The sequence below is a fragment of the Amphiura filiformis genome, chromosome 19 (genome assembly GCF_039555335.1).
Source record: "Amphiura filiformis chromosome 19, Afil_fr2py, whole genome shotgun sequence".
Lineage (NCBI taxonomy): Eukaryota > Metazoa > Echinodermata > Ophiuroidea > Amphilepidida > Amphiuridae > Amphiura > Amphiura filiformis.
Window position 1 is genome coordinate 30,853,655 of NC_092646.1, and position 26,572 is coordinate 30,880,226.

Consider the following 26,572-nt stretch of genomic DNA (forward strand, 5'->3'; position numbering starts at 1 on the left):
ATCATTTGAAGACCTCCGATCCTTTGCTGGTGAGATTCTTCCTACTTACCGAGAATCGTGCAATCGTCGTGGTCTACTAGAAGATGACAGAAGCTGGCATCTATGCATGGAAGAAGCTACGGCCTTCAAATCACCTAAAGCTCTACGCTCACTCTTTGCTATCATTATCACATCCTGTGAGATTGCGGACCCAAATGTCTTTTGGGAAGCACATCGTGATGCTTTGGCAGAAGACTTCTTATTCCAGGAGCAACAAGCCACTTCCGATGCAAACTTGCGCTACAGTAATAGCTATGACAGAGCACTGCTGGAGTTAGATGAACTTATCCAGTCCTTAACAGGCAAACCATCGATAGAATTTGGACTTCCAAAACCTACAGATGTCATGAGAGATACTCATATTCCAAGAGTCATCATTAGGGAGACCACTTACAATATACGACAGATGGCCGCCTTCGCAGAGGAAAATGCATCCAAGCTCACTCCAGAACAGAGAACAATCTTCTCCTCAATTCTATCCGCAATTGATGATAACTGTGGGAAACTCTTCTTCATTGATGCACCAGGAGTCTCAAACAAAAATTGCTCTAGCCACAGCATCATCAGGTATCGCCGCTACCAACCTCACTGGTGGTAGAACAGCCCACAGTATGTTCAAAATTCCACTCAATGCCCACCTCATGGACACACCCACCTGTGCCATCAGGAAGGGGACTGCGTTGGCTACACTGCTATGCAACACAAAAGCAATTATAATTGATGAAGCTACAATGCTTCATAAGGCTTCCCTTGAGGCTCTTGATAGAACCACACGAGACATCAGAGGCATCAACCAACCCATGGGTGGCATAACAGTGATTCTAGGAGGAGATTTTCGTCAGCAGCTCCCAGTCGTTAGAGGTGGGACACGGGCCAATGATATACGTGCCTGCCTCAAGAAGTCATATTTGTGGCCCTCTATTCATACCTTCCACTTGCAAACCAACATGCGTGCACATGTTCATGGGGACAACAATGCTGCAAGCTTTGCATCACTCCTACTTGATGTTGGCAATGGCAACATACCAACTACAGCAGACCATGGAAGTGATTGGATACAAATACCCACTGAATTGGCCACGATTGCTCATTCCATTGAGGAGTTGAAAAACAAAGTTTTCCCAGACCTCTATCACCGATACCTAGATACCACCTGGCTTTGTGAACGTGCTATTCTGGCTCCAAAAAATGACAGTGTGGGATACATAAACAACCAACTACTGGTGAACATCCCAGGAAATGCGACCATATACAAATCTATTGACTCAATAATGGATCCCAGTGATGCTGTAATCTATCCGACAGAATACTTGAATTCTATTGAACCTCCGGGTATGCCACCACATGTTCTTCAGCTCAAAAAGGGTGCACCAATTATTATTCTCCGGTCTCTAGATCCTCCACGTGTATGCAATGGAACTAGATGTACCGTCACAAACCTCTCACCCAATGTCATCCAATGTGCTGTAGCAAGGGGGCCATACAAATGCACCACAGTATTTATCCCCCGAGTACCCCTGTGCCCAACAGATACTGGGCTACCATTTCGATTGCGGAGGGTGCAATTTCCTATGAAACTTTGTTTCGCAATGACTATCACTAAATCTCAAGGCCAAACTCTAGCTACAGCAGGTCTCAACCTAGAAACACCGTGTTTCACTCACGGACAATTTTACAGGGTGTTCCCGTACAGGATCAGCAAAAATCTTGTGATCTTCACATCCAATGACACTACAAGAAATGTAGTTTACACAGAAGCCCTGACTGCCATCTGATTATAATTGTGATCTTCACATCCAACTACATAACAAGAAATGTAATTTACATGAGCACTGACTGTCATCTGAACAAACTTTTGATATTCGCTAAAAAATATTACAAATGAAATAAACCGAATCACATAATATTAATAGATATCGTCTAATGTTGTGCATGTTTTAGTTTCGCCGTGTTTTATTTTCCAAGAATTGACATGTTTAAAGGTTCACTTTTGTTTCATGTTTCCCTATATATTTCTGTTTAGTGATTACCCGTGTGTTACTGGTCACTCCCATTTACTTTAATTTTACATTTATGTATAACACCCAATCCCGTGCATGTGATATCATTTAATTATTCCCGTATATAATTTATCAATCCGTTTATGTGCTAACTCCTCTGATGATGATGAAAATCGCGGTTGATGTGGGGTGGGTGGTGATGAAAATCGCGCGCATGGTGCAAAATGGCAAGACGCGGTTGCGTATCAATACTGTTTGCTTAACTTTGCTTAAGAAATGATGGAAATGGACTTAGCCCATGGAAATAGAAAATAACATGTAGAAAGACTTTCATTAGCATTCAAATTAACAAATAAAGCAACATTTAACAGACTTGTAATTTTATTTTCTAATTCATATATATTCTTCTTGGTCTTCACTCACTTTATCTTGGCGTTTCAATGGGGAAGGATGCGGGGAACGATAGCTATTTGGCATGGTATCAATCGCCATGGTATTATGTCTCCTGTTAAGTGATTCTTCCCGTCTTAGTGACCGCTCCCGTTTACTCAGCTAGCGGGGGCCCGCGCGTAGCGCGGGCATCCCGCTAGTTCATAATAAACGGCCTTTTTCTCAATACAATCCTTATGCGCTTCTGTTCATTCTATTTGGGTATCTTGGGTCCCAATATAATGTCAGTAACACATATAACATTCATAAAAATATATCTTGCTTTTTGTTTTTCCAAACTTTAAATCAAGTCTCCGATTTCCACTGACCTCTCCGTATACATTTGAGGATGGAGGGAAATGGGGGGGGGGGGGGGGTGACTCATTTATATAATAATAACAAAATCATGCAGAACATTATGAAATAATTATTATCGTCACCAATTTGTTTAAAATATACATGGCTTTCAATAGTATCTTCTAGTTTAAATTATTTATAACATAAATCCATCTGGTGAACATAGGCATAGATCCCGGGGGATGGGGGGATAAATCCCCCCAATATTCTGCTAGGGGATGGTCCATACAATCATCCCCCCAATGTTGAAGCCTGTATGTGAGTTTCTGATGAAATTAACCTCATATTTGGCCATTTTAACCTAAAAACCTTTATTCCACTTTTGTACCATATTTCACCAATTTAGCTTCAATATGCCAAAAACATTTGCATGCTAAGAAAATTTTCCAACCCCATCCCCTGCCCCCCCCCCCCTAATGTCAAAAAGAAATCTATGCCACTGCTGGTGAAAACATTTGGTCAGGTTCGGTTCAAATCTAGTCCACCCTGGTATCCCAAAGGTATAATTGAAATAATTGGATAGAGCAAGGGTCAAAGATTGGTATATTTTCAATGCTCAAATATTTAGATGAATTCTTCTAATAGTTTTTGAAGGCTTAAAATACAAAAGAAAGAGGTTTTAAAAATTTTCAGAACAAATTTTCTTGCTGGTTTAGTAGCAATTTTGCACAATAATGAATTATTTTCAGATTTTACATCTCAAACGCGGCACAAAATTCATAACGCGGGCGGGGGACGCTAAACTCAGAATCAAGTTTCAAGTGGGAGGAAAAGCCGACGGTCAATTGAAAATTTTGACATTTTATATTGAAGATATGGATTTTTTTCCCAAAACGACCTAATTTTTTTTGGTGTTTTGGAAAAAAAATTCCATATCTTCAATACGAAAGGTCAAAATTTTCAATTGATCGTCGGCTTTTCATCCCACCTACATACTCTTTAAGTATAAATCATCAGATTTATAAAGTTTACTTTGAGTACTGTTAAATATCAAAAATATCAATTTTAATGATTTGCCATAAAATGTGTATTAAATTGCGAATTTCAAAAATCAAAATTATTTGATATCAGAAAGACATTCTCCGTATTCAGAATGCAATTCGATATGTCTGATGTGCTCTAATGTCCCAAAATAAATACTGTCCAAACGTTCATACCCCAGCCCTTAAAGAACTGTGTAACAAATACACAGCCTTTTCCATTTTAAAAATGTAACGTCCATTTCACAATGAGCGTGTTTATAGTGAGCCAGATTATCCGGTATTTAGAGTATAAGTACATCTTATACGGTATTGGTCGCCACTATAAACAGACCAATAGCGCTACTTGCCGCACATATTATACGGAACTGATATCCTTCGATATCGATGGATATTGCAGTATATTCATTCCGTATACGGCCACTATAAACAGTCAGGGATTAACGATACCGTTATTCAAGGAAGTGGAGCAGGGTTGTATAACTCTCCCAGCTCAAATTTATCACTGTAATAACACATCACCTACAAATATGGTACAGTACTGTAACAATAATGTTTAAAAAATAGGCAGGTATCGTTGCGACGGCAAACTATTTGAAACTGTGAAAATATTTGTGCCTCCCACATTGCATTGCGGTGACCTCGAACACGCAGAGTTCAACCACCTCGTATTGAAACGGAGAGCCAAAATGCGATTTCAGATTTTTGGCCTGTTTTTAAGCTTACCTCCCGTGTGTTGTCAATGGCCGAATTCAGCTTTTGTCAAATTCATATTTAGAGAAGAGTCACGATGCTCACGTGTTCGTGGTAGTTTTTGATTGTTATTATGCATTTAAAAATGATTGCATGGCTCGACTGCACAAGGTATATTTTTGTAAATATTTGGATTTGTTTACCTGCCGATCGTCTGTTGTCGCCGTGGGTTGAAAATACGGCAGAGAAATTTGTCATGTCGTACGTGCGAATTTGGCTTCAAAATTTCACTATTCTGCTAGAAGTTGTACAGAGATCTTATAATATTGTGTAAATAATTTTGTCAGGAACAAAATAAGGTATTACATACCGTCTACGAGTAAATATTGAGGACAAAATTCAGGTTTTTCATGTGTTGTTTCAAAGAATTTTAGATTTGTCATTTTGAAACTTCCCGGCCATCAATCGTCTGAACGTAAACAAGTTTTTTAAAAATTGTAAATTTCCTTAAAAACGACTTTTGTTGATCAAACTTTGGATTATTTAAGATGTAATTGTTTAAGAATGTAGAATTTTAAGATATTTTTGAGTATTTTAATGTTTTACATGGTCAAAAAGGGGGTCATCAGTTTGATTCCTGATTTAAAAACGCTAGCAGTTCTAGTTATTAAATTTCGTCATGTTCAAAATCTTTTCGAAAGTGAGCGCCTGACGCGGAGTGACTGCGCGATATCCATAGTAACGGAGCTTACGCTTTGAACGCAGCCGCCAAAAGGTTCCATGATGAACGCGTTCAGGAGAGTATATAAAGGCTGTGCACGACGCGAATTAATCAGATTGCTTGGTGGACAATAGTCCACCCACGAACCCTGAAAGGGAAACCACAGGGTAAGCACTGCCAACCAAAGCAAATACGCCCTACTCAGGAGCTCAGATTGAGCTAGGGGCAGCTTGGCTACCACAATAGTGGCGACACCAGGGTGGTCATGCACTCCGGTGATTTGGCCTAGCGCCTATGCCTAATTTGGGCAAGTGACTTGCCGCACACACGCACAAGTCCAATGGAAAATTATGCACTGTATTTATGTGCATTCATTGTTGCATGGCAAGCTCGTATTTGGTGTACAGGCATGGATACTCTGTAGTAGGCCTACTAGGCCTTGGCCTAGCCTATGACTATGTCATGTGATGAGAGATTCTGTTGATTAAATTGTATTTTTATGCTTCTTGATTATTCAAGCAGATAGTATATACTTTTCGGCAGCATTTATTGGTAATTTATTTGGATTTAAAAGAGAGAAATAAGGAAATATCCTCATGCTCATATCAACAGAGATTGTGTATTTCCTACCAGTGTTTACTTGTATTTATAAATTGTGATGTGATAAGACAAATATGAAAGCAAAATAACAATACAAGATATAACAAAAGAAGCAAATATAAAACAGAATTGTCAAGTCTCATTTTTACCTGTTACTTCTCATTTCATGCATCACTGATTCCACATATCTTGGGAGAATTCTAGTCTTTGATACTACGCTACCACTTGTATGTTTAGAAGGCTAGTCTTCGCCATCAGTCGTTTACAAAGTATTAGCATGATGTATTAGGGGCAAGCTCGGTCCCGTTACAACTGGTGGCAGCGGTGGGATAAATCAAAATCTTAACAAATTTTGGCTCACGATTTATTATGGCAGCGACTGAAGATAGTGTTGATACTTCTCCAACCGATACCAGCTCAGAAATATTAGCTGGTGATGAATTTAATGTTCATGAAAGTGATGAGTCAGTGAGAAGTAGGCCTAAACATTCTAGCAATGACACTCAGTCTGGAGTGAAAATAAAGCCTCAAACTTACGATGGGACCACTTCCTCGTCAGACTATTTGATACAATTCGAACTTGTTGCTGAATGGAATAAATGGAATGATTATACCAAAGCCATTTGTTTAGCAACTAGTCTAAGAGGTGTTGCTCAGAGTGTACTGGGATATTTGGATTCGACTGAACGGCATGATTACCACTCACTTGTGGCCTGTTTGAACCTGAGGTTTGGAACCGAAAATCAGGAAGAGCTATTCTGGGTGAAACTCAATAACAGAGTAAGGCACCCAAAAGAGTCATTGCCTGACCTAGCTCACAACATCAGAAAGTTAGTCAAGCTAGCTTTACCAACCATACCAAGTCCTTTCTCACAGGAGATAGCAAAGAAATACTTTATAAGTGCTATCAGAGAAAGCGAGTTGCGGTTAAACATCCTGCGTGCAAAACCTGTTACTTTTGATGATGCAATTAAGTTTGCAGTGGAAACTGAAGCTTTCTACAAAGCTGAAAAGTACAGGAAGCATCAATATGATGCTAGTGCAGATGGAATTGCTGAATTTGTAGATGTGAAAGAGAAGACTGGAAGATCATCGAGAAAGAACCGGAAGTCTCCCTCATCACAAATGCGAGCCAGGAGAAGGTTAGCTTTCTTAAAGATCCAGAAAAAGTTAACCAGGCCGCATGCTCCCTTAATTGGGAAAGACTGTGATGATCTACCATGCTCAAGCAGTTTCAAGAAGAACGGGAGAAAGACACGAAAGTCTCCATCATCTAGAAGACGAGCTAGGAGACGGTTAGCTATAAGGAGACAGTTAACTGGTCAGGACACTCCCTTGATCATGATAAATGGGGAAGACTGCCAACCAGCATGTACCCCAAGTGATCAGACGGTGTTAGTTGACCGTATAGGCGTAGGTGAATGGAATTCATCTGGCCAATACGCCGACACTCTGAGAAAGTTGTCATCTCAGATGAGTCTTTGGAAGAGGTCAGCTATGCTACTTGATGACGGTCATGATGGTATAGGCACACAATCAGGCATATGCACCAACTCATTGGCACCAGGAGAATTGCCTTCATCAGAATGAGTCTGGAAGAGTGACCAGTTATCATGCAGACATGCAATGATGTCTAATGGTATATAATTTGTAAATAGTTTTACAAGGAAGATTCAAGGAGACAAAGTTATCGTGTTTATGGGATAATGATATGCGGAAAAGCCCTCGCCGTATAGTCATTGATCCTTGTGGTGTATAAAGTCCGGAAAAGGGCTCACCGACGTCTTGCACTGCATACTGATAACTCCTTGCCGCTAAAATATGAAATTACTCTTTTATGAAGTTGAAGTCAGGTATAGGCCTTGCCGACATCATCATCATATAAACGTGTTTTATAGCGGATTGTCTACTCGACATGTAGACCCTGTATATAAAAATTGTTTTCATTATTGTTATTATGTAATTATAATAACTCAACTTTGGGAGGGATAGCCTCCATAAAAAAACTTCATGAATGAAATTTTATTTCAGCCAAAACGTGATTAGAAGTTTGATATGACTTTACTGACTGCAGCGGTATTGACATGACAATCTTTTGATCAAGTTTTGTCTCTGGGAAATTCTTGTTCTTTTAAAAAGAGCAATAATCTGGATTTCTTAATTTAGATAAAGTGAAAGACACCTCACTTTATTTCGCCACAACTATTCTTACAATCATTTGGAATGATGGATATGCATGGAGACATCACCATAAAAAAATGGACAGTGTTGATTGTCGGGCACTCATGTTGTTTTACATGAGATTTCATGCCTTAATTCTGAATTAAATGTCAGATATTGCAGATTACGAAGACAGATGAAGAAAAATAAAATGGAGACGGAGATAGCTACAGTTAAATAACAGACATCGACTTTAAGCCTACAATAATGGTTGCTTCATTGAATAGCCATTAGATCTGTACGTGCTATCTACTGAAGATAGCTAAGTTTCGTCGTATACGGCATGTGCTCTTAAGAAGATTAACAAATGAAAATCAACTAGATCTCATCATCTGTTTTCTTACTGATACTGTTAAGGCATCATCACGGGCTGGTTATGCAGATCTTATGATTTTGGAACTCTGGTTGGTGCGACGGTGACTCACTGATTGCGGTCATGATGTTTTCAGAGCAATGTCAGGCTATATGTAGGCGCATTGGTAACAGAAAATCAAGTTTCGCTCTTGGGTGGATTACCAACTGTGAAAGTCTTCAAGGACTTTTTAGAACTCAGGTGCAAAAATGAATGGTAAAAGAGATATTTGACTAGTCAATGGTTATTCTTTACCAGGTCAAATGTTTTATTGGATGATGTATGGTTTCTTTACACCTTGCATAATTGATGTAAGGGCGGCGCAGTCAACATTTCCTCTCATGATCGACGGTGAACCAATCTGGCAGTTTCTCATGAGAGTTGCGAAAGAGGTATGATAAGGTAGATTCTCAGATGTTGAAGATATCGAACTGAAGACAAGGTCCATCAGAAGAAAGGACGCTGAGGAATATAGAAATTTTATAATATCTGAACTTAAATATTGATCATTAATTGATGGCAAAAATGTAAAATGTTAAACTGATGTTTTGTGTAACTTGATGCAGAGACAGACTTCTGTTCATTAGCTAGAAAGTCAAGATTAAAACTGGTATTGTTCATTTGAAAATGAAATTGATGGAAATGTGCACCAAGGTGAATTAAATTGTTCTTGTAAATTAATATTTTATTGGTGAAGAAAAGAGTATGCATAAAAACCAGACGCTTAAATGATTAATACGCTAGGGATACTGTGAAAGATTTGTATAAAACTTAATATAATTTGCATGTGAAATAGAATTGCTTTTATAATGTATTCTATAGTTGTAAATCTGCTGAATAGCCAATCAAATTTTGGAAAACTTTTTGAGGTCACGAGGTCACGACAATGTTATTGTCAGCCTGTCACCAAACAATGATTGAGTAAATTTACCGTTGTTACTACTAAAGTTTTGTCAAGAAAATGCTTTGAATTTTGATTGTAATTAAGTTAAATAATTATACATGTTACATTTCGGGACGAAATAGTCTCGAAGAGGGGGTAGTGAAACGGAGAGCCAAAATGCGATTTCAGATTTTTGGCCTGTTTTTAAGCTTACCTCCCGTGTGTTGTCAATGGCCGAATTCAGCTTTTGTCAAATTCATATTTAGAGAAGAGTCACGATGCTCACGTGTTCGTGGTAGTTTTTGATTGTTATTATGCATTTAAAAATGATTGCATGGCTCTGCACAAGGTATATTTTTGTAAATATTTGGATTTGTTTACCTGCCGATCGTCTGTTGTCGCCGTGGGTTGAAAATACGGCAGAGAAATTTGTCATGTCGTACGTGCGAATTTGGCTTCAAAATTTCACTATTCTGCTAGAAGTTGTACAGAGATCTTATAATATTGTGTAAATAATTTTGTCAGGAACAAAATAAGGTATTACATACCGTCTACGAGTAAATATTGAGGACAAAATTCAGGTTTTTCATGTGTTGTTTCAAAGAATTTTAGATTTGTCATTTTGAAACTTCCCGGCCATCAATCGTCTGAACGTAAACAAGTTTTTCCTAAAATTGTAAATTTCCTTAAAAACGACTTTTGTTGATCAAACTTTGGATTATTTAAGATGTAATTGTTTAAGAATGTAGAATTTTAAGATATTTTTGAGTATTTTAATGTTTTACATGGTCAAAAAGGGGGTCATCAGTTTGATTCCTGATTTAAAAAAACTAGCAGTTCTAGTTATTAAATTTCGTCATGTTCAAAATCTTTTCGAAAGTGAGCGCCTGACGCGGAGTGACTGCGCGATATCCATAGTAACGGAGCTTACGCTTTGAACGCAGCCGCCAAAAGGTTCCATGAACGCGTTCAGGAGAGTATATAAAGGCTGTGCACGACGCGAATTAATCAGATTGCTTGGTGGACAATAGTCCACCCACGAACCCTGAAAGGGAAACCACAGGGTAAGCACTGCCAACCAAAGCAAATACGCCCTACTCAGGAGCTCAGATTGAGCTAGGGGCAGCTTGGCTACCACAATAGTGGCGACACCAGGGTGGTCATGCACTCCGGTGATTTGGCCTAGCGCCTATGCCTAATTTGGGCAAGTGACTTGCCGCACACACGCACAAGTCCAATGGAAAATTATGCACTGTATTTATGTGCATTCATTGTTGCATGGCAAGCTCGTATTTGGTGTACAGGCATGGATACTCTGTAGTAGGCCTACTAGGCCTTGGCCTAGCCTATGACTATGTCATGTGATGAGAGATTCTGTTGATTAAATTGTATTTTTATGCTTCTTGATTATTCAAGCAGATAGTATATACTTTTCGGCAGCATTTATTGGTAATTTATTTGGATTTAAAAGAGTGAAATAAGGAAATATCCTCATGCTCATATCAACAGAGATTGTGTATTTCCTACCAGTGTTTACTTGTATTTATAAATTGTGATGTGATAAGACAAATATGAAAGCAAAATAACAATACAAGATATAACAAAAGAAGCAAATATAAAACAGAATTGTCAAGTCTCATTTTACCTGTTACTTCTCATTTCATGCATCACTGATTCCACATATCTTGGGAGAATTCTAGTCTTTGATACTACGCTACCACTTGTATGTTTAGAAGGCTAGTCTTCGCCATCAGTCGTTTACAAAGTATTAGCATGATGTATTAGGGGCAAGCTCGGTCCCGTTACAGTATTCAGTATAGCGCTATTGGTTGCCACTATAAACAGCCGAGATAACGGATAAGTCACATTCCATTCTAATCCCATATGCGTAAAAGGATACCGTATAAATACCGTACACCACTATAAACACGCTCAGTGTTTTACTCAATGATGACAAGCAAGTCAAGGTCCAGAATTTTATTAGACATCGACAAAGGAATTGCAATGATACTGTTGTGATTATGACCTCTTTTTAATCAATATTAACGATTACACATTTGGGATTTTATTTATTATTTTTTGGCCTTTAAATGATTCTCATAAGCATTTTAATGTTGATGGCTGATAGCTTCTGGGAATATATATCGAGGGTTGACAAACAGAAGGCCTTAACTCAAAAAGTGCCTTTTTGAGAAAAATGAGTAACAATAATATTTTGCATTGAGATGTGACCAAGTATTATTGTGCTATAGATGCAATAGGAAGTTGAATTGAGTTAATGCTTATTTTAAGAATCTATGGGTACCAAAATCTCAAAATGGCCAAAAGTGAGTTAAGGCCTTCTGTTTGTCAACCCTCGATATTTGAAGTAGCACAGGCTGAGAAAAAAATAACAAATACAACGGTCGTACAGGTTTTAAATAAATTTTAACATGTATGTCTTTGGGTTATTTTTGGTCATTTTTGGGCCCAAAAAGAATTTTGTAAGCATGTTAATGTCATTTATCGACTGGTATCTACAAAGAGTATATTTATGGCACCAAGACGAGAAAAGCATTGAAGGCAGTATGATTATCTTATTATATTTCTCAATGATGCCAAAGTAGCCAAAGCTCAAAACTTCATCAGGCTACACCAGTGACCCAGCAAACACAAAAACGTTTTTAAAACGTTTTAAATAAGTTATATTTTGGGTTTTGGTTTAGGTAAAAACGTTTTAATAACATTAAAATGTCGGGTTATATAAAGGTCATGATAACGTTTTATATGAAAACACACTACAACAATATTTTTAAATGTTTTCAAAAATGTTATTGTAAACTATTTTTGCAAACATTTTTGCCAAATATTGTGTCAATACTTAAATAACATTATGTTAAAATATTTGAATCCAGCAAACACAGAAATGTTCTTAAAATGTTTTTTCAAAACCTTTTAATAACATTTAAATGTCGGGTTATATAAAGGTCATGAAAACGTTTTTAAAACGTTATTGAAAATATTTTGGGCAAACATTTTTCGCAAAATATTTTTTCAACCCCAAAATAACATTCTGTTTAGAATGTTTTGTATCAACTTTTCAACAATGTTTTTTGGAATGTTATTAAAATGTTTTTATACCCTTTATATAACCCGACATTTAAACATTTTCTGTAAAACATTTTTGTTTGCTGAGCAGTAGATTATCAAAAATGTTTTTAAGGTTATGAAAACGTTTTATACTCTTAATATACCCTTTATATAACCCGACATTTAAACATTTTCTGACAACCTTTTATAACCTTTTGCGAATGATGTCGAAAACGTTTTGTGTTTGCTGGGGAGTCAGAAACAATACAAAATTGCTACTTAACGAGTGAGAAACTATTTGTACATATTTTGGGTACTTTGACCAAATTTTAGCTCTAAAATGAGTTTCCTAAGCATTTTAATGCTATTTGATTTTTGATATCTACTTGGGGTATATGTGGTGGGCCTACTCAAACTCCGGGGGGAGGGGGTACTCAAGTTTGGTTTTGGTAGGGACGTGCCACTGAGATTTTGAAAGTGGACCCATAAATATACCAATTTTTCAAGAAATTTGGACCCATTGATATACCAAAAGTCAAAATGTTTGGCCGAATTTAACCAAAATTGTCTTAGTTTTTACAAATTTTCCCCAAATTTTGGGAAAATTTTGGCTCAAAAAGGGGTCATTGATATACCCAAAGGCCGAAAATGCTACCCATATTTGCGGCATGTCCCGTATGGTCATTTGTACTGAGTACCCTCCCCCGGGCTCAAACTCAGAAAAATCATGCAGTTATAAGAAACCAAACCAATTACCATTATCTCAATTTCTCAGTGATGACAAAGTGACATCAGTCGGATTTTATGTCACGTCAGAGAATCAGAAACAGCCAATCAGACACTGCAATTCCACGTTCACCTCAAATATACCCCGACTATGGGGTTGGTAAAATGTCTTGAAGTACAGTGAATCCCGCACCTTTTGGCGACATAATAGATTTATTGTACAAATGCGCACGAAGCGCACGAACATTTTGCTATAAACTTTTGACATTTTATCTGAAAATGACCATACGGTAGATGCTATATTTAAAGCATCCCTATTGAGTTGTCGAATGGCATAGAAATATTTTAAGCACGGATTTTTAATTCTCACTGCACGGATTTTTAATCTCACTGCACAAACGTGCCAGGAGGCACGTTAAAATAGCCCCTGCCGGCTAACCATGCTGCCTGATCTTTCCCAGGAAAGATGACATTCAAATCTTCCCCTTTAAGTACTATGGTGCTCAAGCACAAACTTTTTGGAATTCTCGAGCACTCAGCACTGACTAGGCCACATGTCACAGGGGAAGTTGCCCAAAGGTGTCAAAATTCCCCAAAAGTGCGTGAGGTTGCATGACCTATTTGTGCTGCACTGGAAAATTTTGGACAATTTGATGGAATTCGCGGTCACTTTACGCAGCTTGCGCGGGAGTTGAAGCAATTATGTTTGTAATATAACACCAAGTGTTAATTTATGAACGTTAGTGTTAGAACCATTAACATTAGTGTTAGACCATTAACATGAATTATGTGTTTATTAAGTGTTGCTCTGATAAACACAATATGGTGTTTAAATATAAACACTTGTTTTGCAGTGAAAACATTGACTTTTTTCGACGGGAATCGAATAAAATTGCATCATATATTGAAGCTAAAACGGTGACATAAGTGGAATAAATGCACAGTTACGCCACTGATACTTTCGAATATTTTGCTGTTTACATGATGAGGGATCGCATACAATTCATATACATGTACCTGCTAAGCTGCTAATTGTGCCGAATTATTCACATAATATACGCTAAAAATGTCCTCGTTTTTTACCTGGATGCATAAAGGGCACGGTGTTTGGCAAGTTTGAAGAAATTCCATATCCTAAACCAATTGGGACAGGGATACCCCTTTCCCTTTATATATTAAGTTTAAAAGTAGTCATGTCCACACGGAGACTGTAGAGCTATTTGCTTAAAGCCACACATAAAAATAACAGATGTGGAAATAAGAGTATAGGTGACCCCGGAGTGACGTCACAAGCCGTTGACCTCCGTTGACAACAAATCCGATTCAGAAGTCAAATTTGTAGTTTTCTGTGGTTTGTCACTTTTCAAATCGGCCAAAATACTACCATTTCTATAACTTCTCGACATGGCGCCTCCAGCCAACAACAAAAATAAAGACTCTCCTCTACATGTTCATGTGTTCAGCTTCACATAAAATGCAATTTTCGCCAAGTATTTAACCCTTATTTTACCGAAATCGGCCCGAAATATGCTTGATTCGAGGTCAAAACAAAATGTCAACAAACTGAATCAGCCTCTGTTACAAGTCTTCAACTAGTCGCACTGCTCCACGGTCTATTGTGGGTTGAAAAGCGCAAGTGTAGGCACTGTAGCGTCATGTAAAATAAGTACCCGGATGGCCGGGGTCACCTATAAACTGGTTAAGTGTAGTCCTACTAATTCATGGCATTAAATGGATGGCCTAGGGAATACCGTACATATTTGTAAGACTTTCCATGCCATGCCTTCAAAAGTGAAATAAACCTACTCATGTTACCGGCTAACCATGCTGCCTGATCTTTCCCAGGAAAGATGACATTCAAATCTTCCCCTTTAAGTACTATGGTGCACACCGACATCGCCTGGCTAATAATTATAGTGATGCAGCAGAGATATTAAAATAAATACACGGGATCGATACACGTGAATTGCTATGCACGATTTTGATATCAGACGAAAATCTTCGGATACCGGGTTGGAAAATGATGAATATCTCCACGCGTAAATGATTTTTTCTCAAGAAACCAGATGTGGTCTCATACACTTGAAAATACGTGTTGAACAGATATGACAGTCGTTAGTTTGCGCTTTGAAAAACTAGCGTGCGTCTTGAGCTGAAAAAGTGACCAAAATTCAGATTTTATATAGCGCAGCGTAGACCCTCGTGGAGGTAGTCTCGGGCCAGACTGTATATGGCTATGACGAACATACAGGATCGACGAGTGTCAGACCGACTGACACAAACTGACTGCATAGGAGACTATCGTAAAGGCAGTTTAAAAGCATATGACAATGGGGTATGTATGCTCGCTGACCGTACAGAGGTCAGTCACAGGCTAATGTCACTAGCCTTAGTCGGATGTCCTTCAGCCTATTATGTGTTTGAAAACTATTAAACAGGTGGGAATACAATGGCCATTCGTGGCTGTGGATTCACCCTACCATGGCATTTTCTGCCATGAAGATATCGGGGCGATGACATTGTGTGGTGCTCAAGCACAAACTTTTGGAATTCTCGAGCACTCAGCACTGACTAGGCCACATGTCACAGGGGAAGTTGCCCAAAGGTGTCAAAATTCTCCAAAAATGTCCGCAACATTTGTTAATGTTACGTAAAGTTCCCCAAAAGTGCGTGAGGTTGCATGACCTATTTGTGCTGCACTGGAAAATTTTGGACAATTTGATGGAATTCGCGCTCACTTTACGCAGCTTGCGCGGGAGTTGAAGCAATTTTGAGTAATTTTGAAAACTTTTGAGCATCTTTTCAGCAACTTTAAGCAATTTTGAGAAAATGTTAAGCAATTTTGTGAAATTTGGAATAACTTTAAGCGATTTTGAGAAACTTAAAAAGCAACTTTGTGCAACTTACCGCAATTTCGAGGAAGTTTTAAGCAAGTTTGTGAAACTTTGAATAACTTTATACTATTTTGACAATTCTGGACCAATTTGGGCAACTTCCCCTGTGACATAGGGCCTCTGACTATAACCTATGACTTTAGTATGATGGAATGTTTACATTTTTTTAAAGACTTTAATTTGCAATTGCAAATTCCGGTTGCAATTCCAAAGCTGACTTTGGCGAAATTTGAGGATTTCTAGTATATAGTGTGGACATGCCGGGAGGAATCACAATTGTCTCCCTGCTCAATGATTCTATTCCTGTATGAACAAGGCTACTTTAAGGAGTCTGGGGTTATTCGGGCCACTTGACCACTTTTAGGATTAAATCGGATCCAAATAACGACATACCTCAACAACGTACCACGTAATACCAACTATTCGATGACCGGTCTTGGGATCCTTCGGGGTCACGTCAAGATATTCCAGTGCTCGAAACACGGGGTATTTATTCCTCAAGGCAGACTCGACCTTAGGTCGCACCTATAAGTGACGGAAACATGCACAAAATTGAAAAGCTATTATAGTACTATATAACCACCGGCACAGGGTCTGTGCCCCAGGTGTATACTAGTGTTATTTCGATTCAGAAAATGAATTTCAATTCAATTCAGATTCAATTCTTATTTTATAAAATCATTTTGACGCAATTTCAATTCAATTCTCATGGTTTAAATCATTTTGATTCAATTCCAATTCAATGCATTAAAATTAACTGCTATACCAATTTCAATTCCAATTCACAGCATTTGAATTCAAGTCATATTCGAATTCAATTCTAATTTCCAACACTGATACATTTTACCGGGCATTTGGCTAAAAGCAGTTCAGGGAGAAAGTTTATTGTAACTGACATACTGATAATCTGACAATACTAGTGAAATGGCAGAATCAAAATACATGTTGTATGCATTTTCGATTCAATGGATTGAATTGAAATGAAAGAATAAAAACATTTTGATTCAATGCATTGAATTGAATTTAAAAAAAATAAACATTTCGATTCAATTCACTGAATTGAAATGAAAAAGGCCAAAATCAAATTAAATTAAATTCCTATTCCAATGCATTGAAATAACACCAATGTATACTCCAGTCACTCATTCTAATTCCAGAAATGGTCAAAACAACTATTGCTCAATAATTGATAATAGCCCATAGTCAGATTCACTAGCTGGGTATAATCCTGTGTAAATCAAATGTCACTTATACCCCTCTCCACTGACTGGTCCCAAAATATCCCAAAATAGCTATTGTTACATACCTGCTCAAGGTAGTTAATGATTTTGGGGTTGTCGGTAGCAGAACTCGACATGGCCCTACTTTTTGCATTCAGGCTATATGGAGCGCGAGTGCCAAACAACGAAAAAGTTGACAAAACACGCGAAGTTTTGTAAAGTGTGATGAATCGTGCTACGTTATTCGATGCCATCTCGTATTTGTGTTATCTATTCCTTTTCGGAGCGGAAAAAAACCCGAGCGATGTCTTCTTCGCGTAAAATTTTAAATACTGTTATAGCGAGAACTGAAGCACAATATTATGTGAAGTGAGCAGTATAGCCCCAATCGTGCGGAAAAACCAGACATATTGTTGTTATTCAACAATGACTTTTATTTTTATAGTTTAAGGTAGACCTACTCTATGAAAGGATTTTTCATTTCAGATCATTATTTTTATCAAGACAAAGGGGAAATAAATCAACCAAAAAAAATTGCGAACAGAACACTATAGGCTACAAACCGAAAGAGACGCCTGGTATACTTCCCAGGGACGCTATAAAACGTGACTTTGCCACGGATCGCTTTTTACATTGGTAATATCAATAGCATGAATACTGTCATACGATGATTTCTTTGTCATCAAAATGCTCAAATATCCTTTCCCATGACATCATTGAAAAACAAACTTATTTTTAGCTCACTTTGAATGAACGTGAAAATGATCTAATGTTATCTCAAGGTTACGATTGATTTTGGCAAATTTTGTCCTCAAATTTGTTGCACATAGCCACCTAAACGATTTTTCCGCAGGAAAAAAAATCGTATAGGCTTATAAAGCCTCATAGACCTAAAAATCATAGTGCACAGGAAACCTGATACTCTAAGGATTATTATTGTGATGAATTAAATATTAATATTTGCATTATTTTAAATACAATTCATGTTAAAAGGTTGTAATACCACAGATTTTACTATTTTTTTCTAATTCTTTTTTTTTTTTAAATACCGAAAATATTGTGTAGAAACTGTAAATAGGCTACTTGCATAAAAATTATGGAAATTATCTGTCGCCTTAAAACAATAAAATGCACATGTGTATAATCAATAAAATCAATTACTGTATGGCAACATGATTATACACTTTTGTTTGAACTCGCGAGTTTGTTGATGTCTTCTATCTGCCCTTCTTTATTTTTTTCTTTAATTTTTATTTTTTTACTTTTTTACATTGCCAGTGGCGTCTAGTAATCTATTCCCGGGGAGAAGGGGCCCCAAATTTGGTGATTTTCTGTGATTGTTTTCTTTTCGAACTGAGGACCGGCATTTAGGACAGCTGGAGGGGGCCATGTTTGGAAAGTACATGCCCCCGTTACTATACGGTTTTCATCTGTACATGCACAATTGAAAACACGTTTTCATGTAAAAAATGTTTTCATGGCAGAATACATCTTGACCCAAACCAAAACGCTTATAACTTTTGTGACACACTTGTAACATTTAAGGTGGCTGTGTACTCTCAGATACGCATGTAGTAAAAGTGCCATAACTTTGTAATTATTCATGCAAGACATGTAAAAGTATACATTTTTATAAAGGCAAGACATCAATGAATCTCAATATAGGCCTAAGTACAGTTTTGGTGTAAAAACAACAATTTTGAAGAAAATCACAAAAAAAGGCAATTTTTGTTCGGTACATCATAACAAAAAGACACTCTTTCCAAAAATTTTCGTTTTTCTTTTTTCTTAATCTTGAGGCACCATTCCAAAAACGGTTTTTTAGTTTTTGATATTGGCCTTTTTTTTGAGATATTGACCATATAAGGCATCAAAATGAACTTTTTAAAATTCATAACCGCCTATTTGCACACAATGATGCCTAAAATTGGAAATAGACCAAAATATAAAAAAATGAGAAAACCGTTTCTTAAGTCAATCATGCTTTTTATGATGAGCATAATTGCTTACCTATAGATGCTGTATTTATTGAGTTATCGTGTACCTAAATCGTCATTTTATTGAGAAAATGAACATTGAAATAAAGGCCGTTGAAGTTTAAAGTGGTAACATTTTGCACTTTGATCGAAGCTTACAGGAGAATGTGGCAGTTCTCGTTTTTCTATCTTACATTACGTGAACATCAGGTAAATCCACAGCCCCTTGAGAAGTTTGGGCGAAATCTATTCATATCTTGATGTTTAAATCGGGGGAAAGAACTTGAAAAAAATCACATTTTATCAGCTAAAACGGAGCCATTTGACCGCTAGGTTTTTGTGAAATCACTGCTTCCGTGGTGTTTCCATAAGATGCGCCACGCATGCAGATAAGCGTCGCGTATACGGAGCGTATCTGTGCGTTACCAAATTGCGCAATACGCAACGCGATGCGCTGTTGCGCGCGTGTACCCTGCTGGTACAACAAAGGTTTTCTTTCCTTTTAAATTTCAAACACGAGTGGAGTAGTGAAATAAAATCCTTCAAATATTGCAGTTGGAGTTTAGAAATCTGGATTTTCATTCCTTGTATTTATAAAAAAACATAACAAAGTACAAACATATCAAAAAAACTCAATTTTGCGAAAGAAACAATGTCTAGAGTACACAGCCGCGTTAAAACATTATGTGCGTTTGCTGGGAGATCAAAATGAAGGTGGATTGATCCTTGATAATACAGATAATTGACTTGTATTGAATCCGTGGAAATGATTCAAAATTAATTAACTATCATCGTAAAGTCTTATCCCCATGAGAACTACCTGCCGATTGGCCAAAATGAATATTGTGTCCAATTTTGAACCAATCAAGGAGGGTATTAATAAGCTCACCTGCAAATGCAAGTTTGACCATAAATAGGCTAGTTTAAAGCATGATCATAATTGGCAATTGAAATGAGCATGTCAAGTTATCAACCAATCAGAAATGCTGTTAGATGACCAGTAGTGTCCAGAGGGTTTTAAATTACAAGAACGAAGCAGTTAATTTTCCAAATTCTATAAGTATATGAAAGCTATCTTATTAATACAATTGCATAAATTCAATTTTGATCCGTTCAGGAATTAAAATTTCTTCCGACGGTACATTATTTTCCGAAACACCCTGTATATTGATCAATTGATTCTAAATTTGCCAGTAATCACAGATGTTTATAATGTGTGTAATCGATTTTACGCATTTTTATCTTTCCGTACTGTTTTTGTGTTTATTTGCATTTGACATTATATGGCGATGCACAAACACAAATAATGTGACAAAAACTACCGATTCGGAGGAGTAAAGGAATTTGTGCCCAAAATATCATCCAGCCGCAGAAGTTTGAACTCGTGTTCTCAATTTCCAATATACATGATATATCAACATAATCTGAACTAATGTTAACTGAGTGATTACTACATAACGGAATATAGATATTGACGATGCACACGACTGACTGTGATGGGCGTTGATGTAATTAAGTTACTCGTCCAAAAATTTGATACGAAATTACCGAAGATATCCGATGTCTCTGACAATTACTGTCAACTCTGCCGAGAAATCACTGGTAACATTTCAGTTTTCACATCTTGAAAAAGATTACCCCCCCCCCCTTGACACTACTGGTCATCTAACAGCATTTCTGATTGGTTGATAACTTGAAATGCTCATTTCAATTGCCAATTATGACTAGGCTTTAAACTATTTATGGTCAAACTTGCATTTGCAGATGATCTTATTAATAATACCCTCTTTTATTGGTTCAAAATTGGACACAATATTCATTTTGGCCAATCGGCAGGTAGTTCTCATCTCATGGGGTTAACAGTATACCCCCAATGGATTACATTCTTGACATAATATGACTTGTTGCCCAAGACGTTTGTATTTAGCAGCATCAAACTGATCGCCATGGAAAACACAGGATACCTATCAGAGGTTGACGATAGCCGTCAAAACCAGCAACATGTCCATGATAGTGAGCTTCCCAATACGTTCCAGCAACACGAGCTCAATCGCAAAGAGTGGTCCACACCGGTTGGTCTCGCCGTTGCAGCTACAACATCAGATTTTATTGAGGAGACTCTAGAAGAGAAACTGGACAACGAGTTCTTGCGGGAAGGTGATATCATCGGGTCAGACTCTGAAATATCCGGATTTGCTGAAGATCCTTATATCTATGTCGACGATAAGAAGCCGCAGTCTAGCTATATGTACCCGCGGTCTGAAGGAGTTCAACCCCCGGGAGTTGAGCTTGTTTGCACTTGCCCTTCAGACCCGGTATGCACGTGTCCTACGGATGCGAATGATAACACGGAACACAGAAGGGCTAAGTATATGTTTAAGGAAGAACACGCCAAGAAATTCATGTGCACATTGAAGGTATTCTCTGCAGAAAAGCAGATGGAGTTTGACAGTGCCGAAGATGAGCTGAATCATATCCAGAGTTGTCTTAGTCGCGCGATGAACGAATCCGTGTATAAAGTGAATTCGGTAGCTGATGCCCTGATTGCCAAGATTAACATGGAGAGAGAGGAGTACGTTAAACGCATTTCGGAAGATGGTAGTTTGGCGCTCACTAACATGCAAGCTCAGCGGCAGTTTGTTGATGATCTGAAGAGGAGCTTACAACACGCTGATGATGAAACCACGAATGTGTTGGGGAAGGAATTCAACAATGTGGTCGTACGGAAAGCGTCGAATTTGACGGATAAGGTTAGGAAGATTCAAGTGACACCGACGGAGCAGTATGTGAGCCCAATGGTGGTTGATTTTGAGCAGAGTCCTGACTTGGAGAAAGTTAGTATAGGGAAGCTTATCGAGAGACCAATTGAAGGCCGACAGTCGCAGCAAGAGAGCGTAGATGTGGATGTGAAGAAATTGGAGATACGCCCGAGACGCAGGCCGATACTGAAGTTCGGCAATGGGTTTGGAAAACCTTCATCTCTCATTATCGCGTATGACGTATCGGTTAATCGCAGCGGTGAATCGGTTGCAGTAGCAGCAGGTGCCGGCGGGGTACTTGTTTTCAATGCAAGCGATGGCAAATTCCTCTTCAGATTTTGCGGTCCGGAAGAAGAGCGTGTCCTCGATGCTAAAAATGTCGCCCATTTATCCAATGGGCATATTCTCGTAGTTGACGGGAAAGCACGAGATGTGAGGGTCTTTGAAGCGTTTGGAAGATACTTGCGGAAATTCGGTACCAGAAAATTATCTAAAGAGATGAAAGAATCGAAAGTGCGTCTCAACTGTATCATTGTCGATGCTGAAGACAACATCATGATCGGTGATCGCCGTCGGAAGGTCATCACCATGCATCAACCAGATGGCACGAAGATCCAGACCCTTGCAACGGGAATCGAACCCGACTACCTCGCGGTAAGCAGCAAAGAAATCATAGCTGTCAGCGGTGTGGAAGCGTTTGAAGTACAGCTTATGAATTATTTAGGCCAGTTTCTATTGCGCATCAGTACTGTTCCAAACGGGAGGTCTTTGTGGCCCAAAGGGGTCTGTTTCGATATTCACTCCAAGTACTTGTATATAGCACATTATAAATCGATGGGGGAGAAGTCGATTCATAAATATAATGTAATGACGGGAAAGCACGTGGACTGTGTCGCGAAAAATCTTTCTGGGCCTAACGGCATTGCAATGGTTGGTATGGACAGAATATCTGTCGCGGACTTTGGGTGCGTCAAGATATTCTCAGTTGATAAGTGACTAACTGACTTTTGACCAATCAGTTTCCTAAACAGCAAAAGGCGCGCTACTTCATTGGTTAAAATAAATCGCCGATCAGTGAATTGAGTCAATTCCGCTTGAACACGCATTCCCGCGTTCGCGAGCTGTTGGACTATACTTTGAACATGATGAAGAATTTTATATTGAGTTGACGCGGGGGTTGTTCCCTCGCGTTACACCACTAAGCCACGGGTTTAAGCTTAAGGACTGTATGTGCACTTGGTTTATCTTGGGGTTTATCCCGATCCATACTCGCTCTCTCAGGTTTTCACCGGGATCTCCGATTTCCTCGATCCTGCTTTCAAAATCAGGAATTCGCTGACCACCGTGGCCCAAGACACGTCTTACAAACCATTCACGTCATTCAGGGACGCAGCTCTATTCAGGCGCAGAACCCTAATCAGCCTACATATATTATAACCATCTCAGCCAAGGTCAGCTCCCCGAGTTTCCGACGGGGAGAACGGCAAAATTAGTTTCTTGTCCAGGGGAATTATCAAGATAACGCAAAATGTCTTTTGCATGCAAACGAACAGAGGCTGCACCGGGGATCGAACTCGCATCACTAAACATCAATGCATCGGAGTTTATATACGCCTTCCGTTTGCGCTAATATGACTGCTATAAACATGATAAAGAATACATATGGTACTGTTTTGACAGCAAAATGTTCTTAGTGTGTCAGTTTATAGTTTCTTCAGTTTCGTTTGGGATATTTTTGATTGGTTTTCATTATATTTGATTTGGGCACAAATCGTCAATGAGCAAAATACATAAACTAGACTAGACAAGTGTGCTACAATTAATATTATTCAATTTAAACAAAATTCGCATTACCAAATAAAGTTTTTGAGAGCAAATGAGCCGTTAATGGTTGCATACCCTGCAAAATTCAAGACTATATAGGCGCTGTAGTGGTTTTTTTTTCAAAATCCGAGATTTTGAATAAAACGCAGGAACCGTCGTTTAATTATTACGATGGAAATGTTAGTCGAACGCGTACACGATGTTCATAACACAGTACGTGCATGGCATGTGGGACGGATATACACATCAAAGGATAATACCGTAAGGCCTCGTATCCATAGGCTGTTCCCTTGTGGCGTGTGCCCTTGTTCCGTGTTCACTTGTTCCCATGTGACCTGCCACACAGACAACGAACCTTTGTTTTACGGTTTTATTTTATTATATGTTTATTATGTGTATCCCTGTATCATAGGTGATACTATGGATACGGCCACTAAAGCAAAACAAAGGTTCGTTATCTGTGTGGCAGGTCACATGGGAACAAGTGAACACGGAACAAGGGCACACGCCACAAGGGAACAGCCTATGGATACATGGCCTTACACAACCGACGAAGTGATACACATTGGCAACATCGGCGCTGGTAGTAAATTCCAATTTTCTTTGCTTTATCGCAGTTGTTCGACTCCAATTTAAGCTAAATTTAAAGGGGGCATATCTGATAATAAAAGCTAACATTTTATGGCAAAGAAATACAAATCTATTGTGTATAGAAATGTTATAATATGGCTTTAATGAATTGCCCGCTGATACGAGTATCGGTGCACTGTTATCAGTAAAAATGTAAACTTTCCACGACCGGCTGCACCGCGCACTATATGAATATGATGTGTAAAATCAATGAAGTATAAATTGGGTGAGAATCTCAGCGCTGTATATAGTGTTGATTGTGGAGGTGTTTTTTGTGTTGGTGGGGTGGGTGGGTGGTGGGGGGGGAGGGGTGTTGTTGTGTGTTTGTGGCAGGTTATCATATTATCTGATCTTTATTTTAGTCACTCTGGTTTATCTCATTAATTACGCATAATAAGGTCACAAAAATCGTTTAATCAATATTTTACACCAGGGCATTTAGCGGTGAATGATATTTGCCCGGATTTTTGTTTTCTTGGGGTGGGGGAGGGGAGGAAGAAGATTTTGCTAAAGAAAGAGAACCACGTAGCTTTTTTTGGTTCAAAAGTGTTTGAATAATCATCATTCTGGCATGATCTCACGCATATAGGGCCTACACTGTTAAAGGTTGATTAAAAATACACAGCACTGTTAGCGTTAAACACTGCACTGGCTTGCATCCAGGTTCGTAGACCACTGCGTGGATAATTTTTAAGCAACCCTTTAAAACAGTGTAGGATTATCAGAATGTCATGCATGGGTATTTTAGCATGACGAAATGTGTATAGCCATAACCCATATTATGAGTTATACAAATATAATAAAGATCAGTTCTCTGTAAATGTAATCATATCAGGATGGTATTAGGTATTAACAAGAACGTATTGGGCATGGACATTGTAAATCCATGGTACAGGGTGTCCCAAAAGTCTCTTTACCATTTTAACCGCAAATCTTTTACAAGGATTATAAAAGAGTAACTTCATAGAATTATTTGGATATCAAACATGGTACACTATCCCCGTTAATTATTACAGCATTTAATTAAATACACCTCATATGCAACATATGAGAGCAGTTTTGGGACACTTTGACCTCTTTAGTATCGGGGAAACTGCTATAATTATGTTTTGGGGGTTTGTTTTCATTCTTGTAAAACATTTTATAGATTATATTTTGTACGCACATAAACGAATATTTTTTAATATCCCCAATAGGTCAGAGGGCAAAGTACCCCCAAACTGCAAAAACTGTCCCACAAAAATTATGCATTGAAAACTTTCAATGCCGATTTGGCTTATTGTGGCACATCATTTTGTACTACTCCCTTTTCCAGAAAAATACAGCACTAATTTTATGGGTAAAATAAAATATTATCAAATTCTGTCAAATGAAACATAGCTCAATCCTAATTATTCATTTAGTCCTAACTGGAGATAAAAGAAAATGTTCACTATTTTACTAATTTCTTGAAAAAAGAGCCAAAAACATGCATTTTCGACATGCTTTCTGACAATCGAGTCACAAAAATCAAAGACTTGGAACAATTCTAAGCATTCAAAATCTTCAGTATGCTGAAATTTTGCTCTAATGTTCACTTTTTTGTGTTAATTTAATTAAATGGTTGGTTATAAGAACGAAACATGTTTTTACCAAAAATTAGAATGCATAAATTGAAATTAGTCTTAGTACATGTCTTTCGGCTTGATTGTCACAGCATACGAAAAACGCCCCAAAAACGTATGTTTTTGGCCCTTATTTCAAAAATTGGCCAAATATTAAAATTTGACTTTAATTGCTGATTAGGACTAATTATAGGATTAGGATTTAGCTATGTTTCATTTGTCAAAACAGGATAATATTTTTTTTTTAATCCCAAAAAATTAGTTCTGTATTTTTTCTGGAATAGGGAGTAAGTATCCTCATTCAAAGCACCTGTCGCTCTCCACTCTAATTTCGCACTATTCATTTTTAATAGAATCCCTGCTCATTTATTTTTGATCCCGTAACTATTCGTTTTGATGAAATACTGTTCATTTTGATTAGGTACATTATCACTTTGAACCGACTATCTTATCCCAATGCATTAGTTTCCGTTTTATTTTAACAAGTAACTATTCAAATTGGCAAGAGCCCCAACTCATTATTTGACAAGATTACCCATTTTATTTTGACAAAACAAACTATTCAAAAAAAAATTGGTCATTTTTGATGAGAACCT

The 26,572-nt window shown here is 38.0% G+C and overlaps 2 protein-coding genes across 2 annotated transcripts in view; one reads left to right on the forward strand and one right to left on the reverse strand.

The window, feature by feature from the left end:
- The window catches only part of LOC140141164 (uncharacterized), a 32,726-nt gene extending 15,198 nt beyond the window's left edge, over positions 1 to 17,528 (reverse strand). The window contains exons 1-2 of the mRNA XM_072162954.1: positions 17,270 to 17,528; positions 16,357 to 16,488 (exon numbers count right to left, since the gene is read on the reverse strand). Of these exons, the coding sequence (XP_072019055.1) occupies positions 16,357 to 16,488; positions 17,270 to 17,437 (300 nt within the window). The 5' untranslated portion in view covers positions 17,438 to 17,528. The remainder of the gene's footprint in view (positions 1 to 16,356; positions 16,489 to 17,269) is intronic.
- Positions 17,529 to 21,009: 3,481 nt separating this feature from the next.
- Positions 21,010 to 23,058, forward strand: LOC140140344 (uncharacterized). The gene has a single exon (XM_072162107.1). The coding sequence runs from the start codon at positions 21,106 to 21,108 to the stop codon at positions 22,912 to 22,914; it is 1,809 nt and encodes a 602-aa protein (XP_072018208.1). The 5' UTR covers positions 21,010 to 21,105; the 3' UTR covers positions 22,915 to 23,058.
- The last annotated feature ends 3,514 nt before the right edge of the window (positions 23,059 to 26,572 follow it).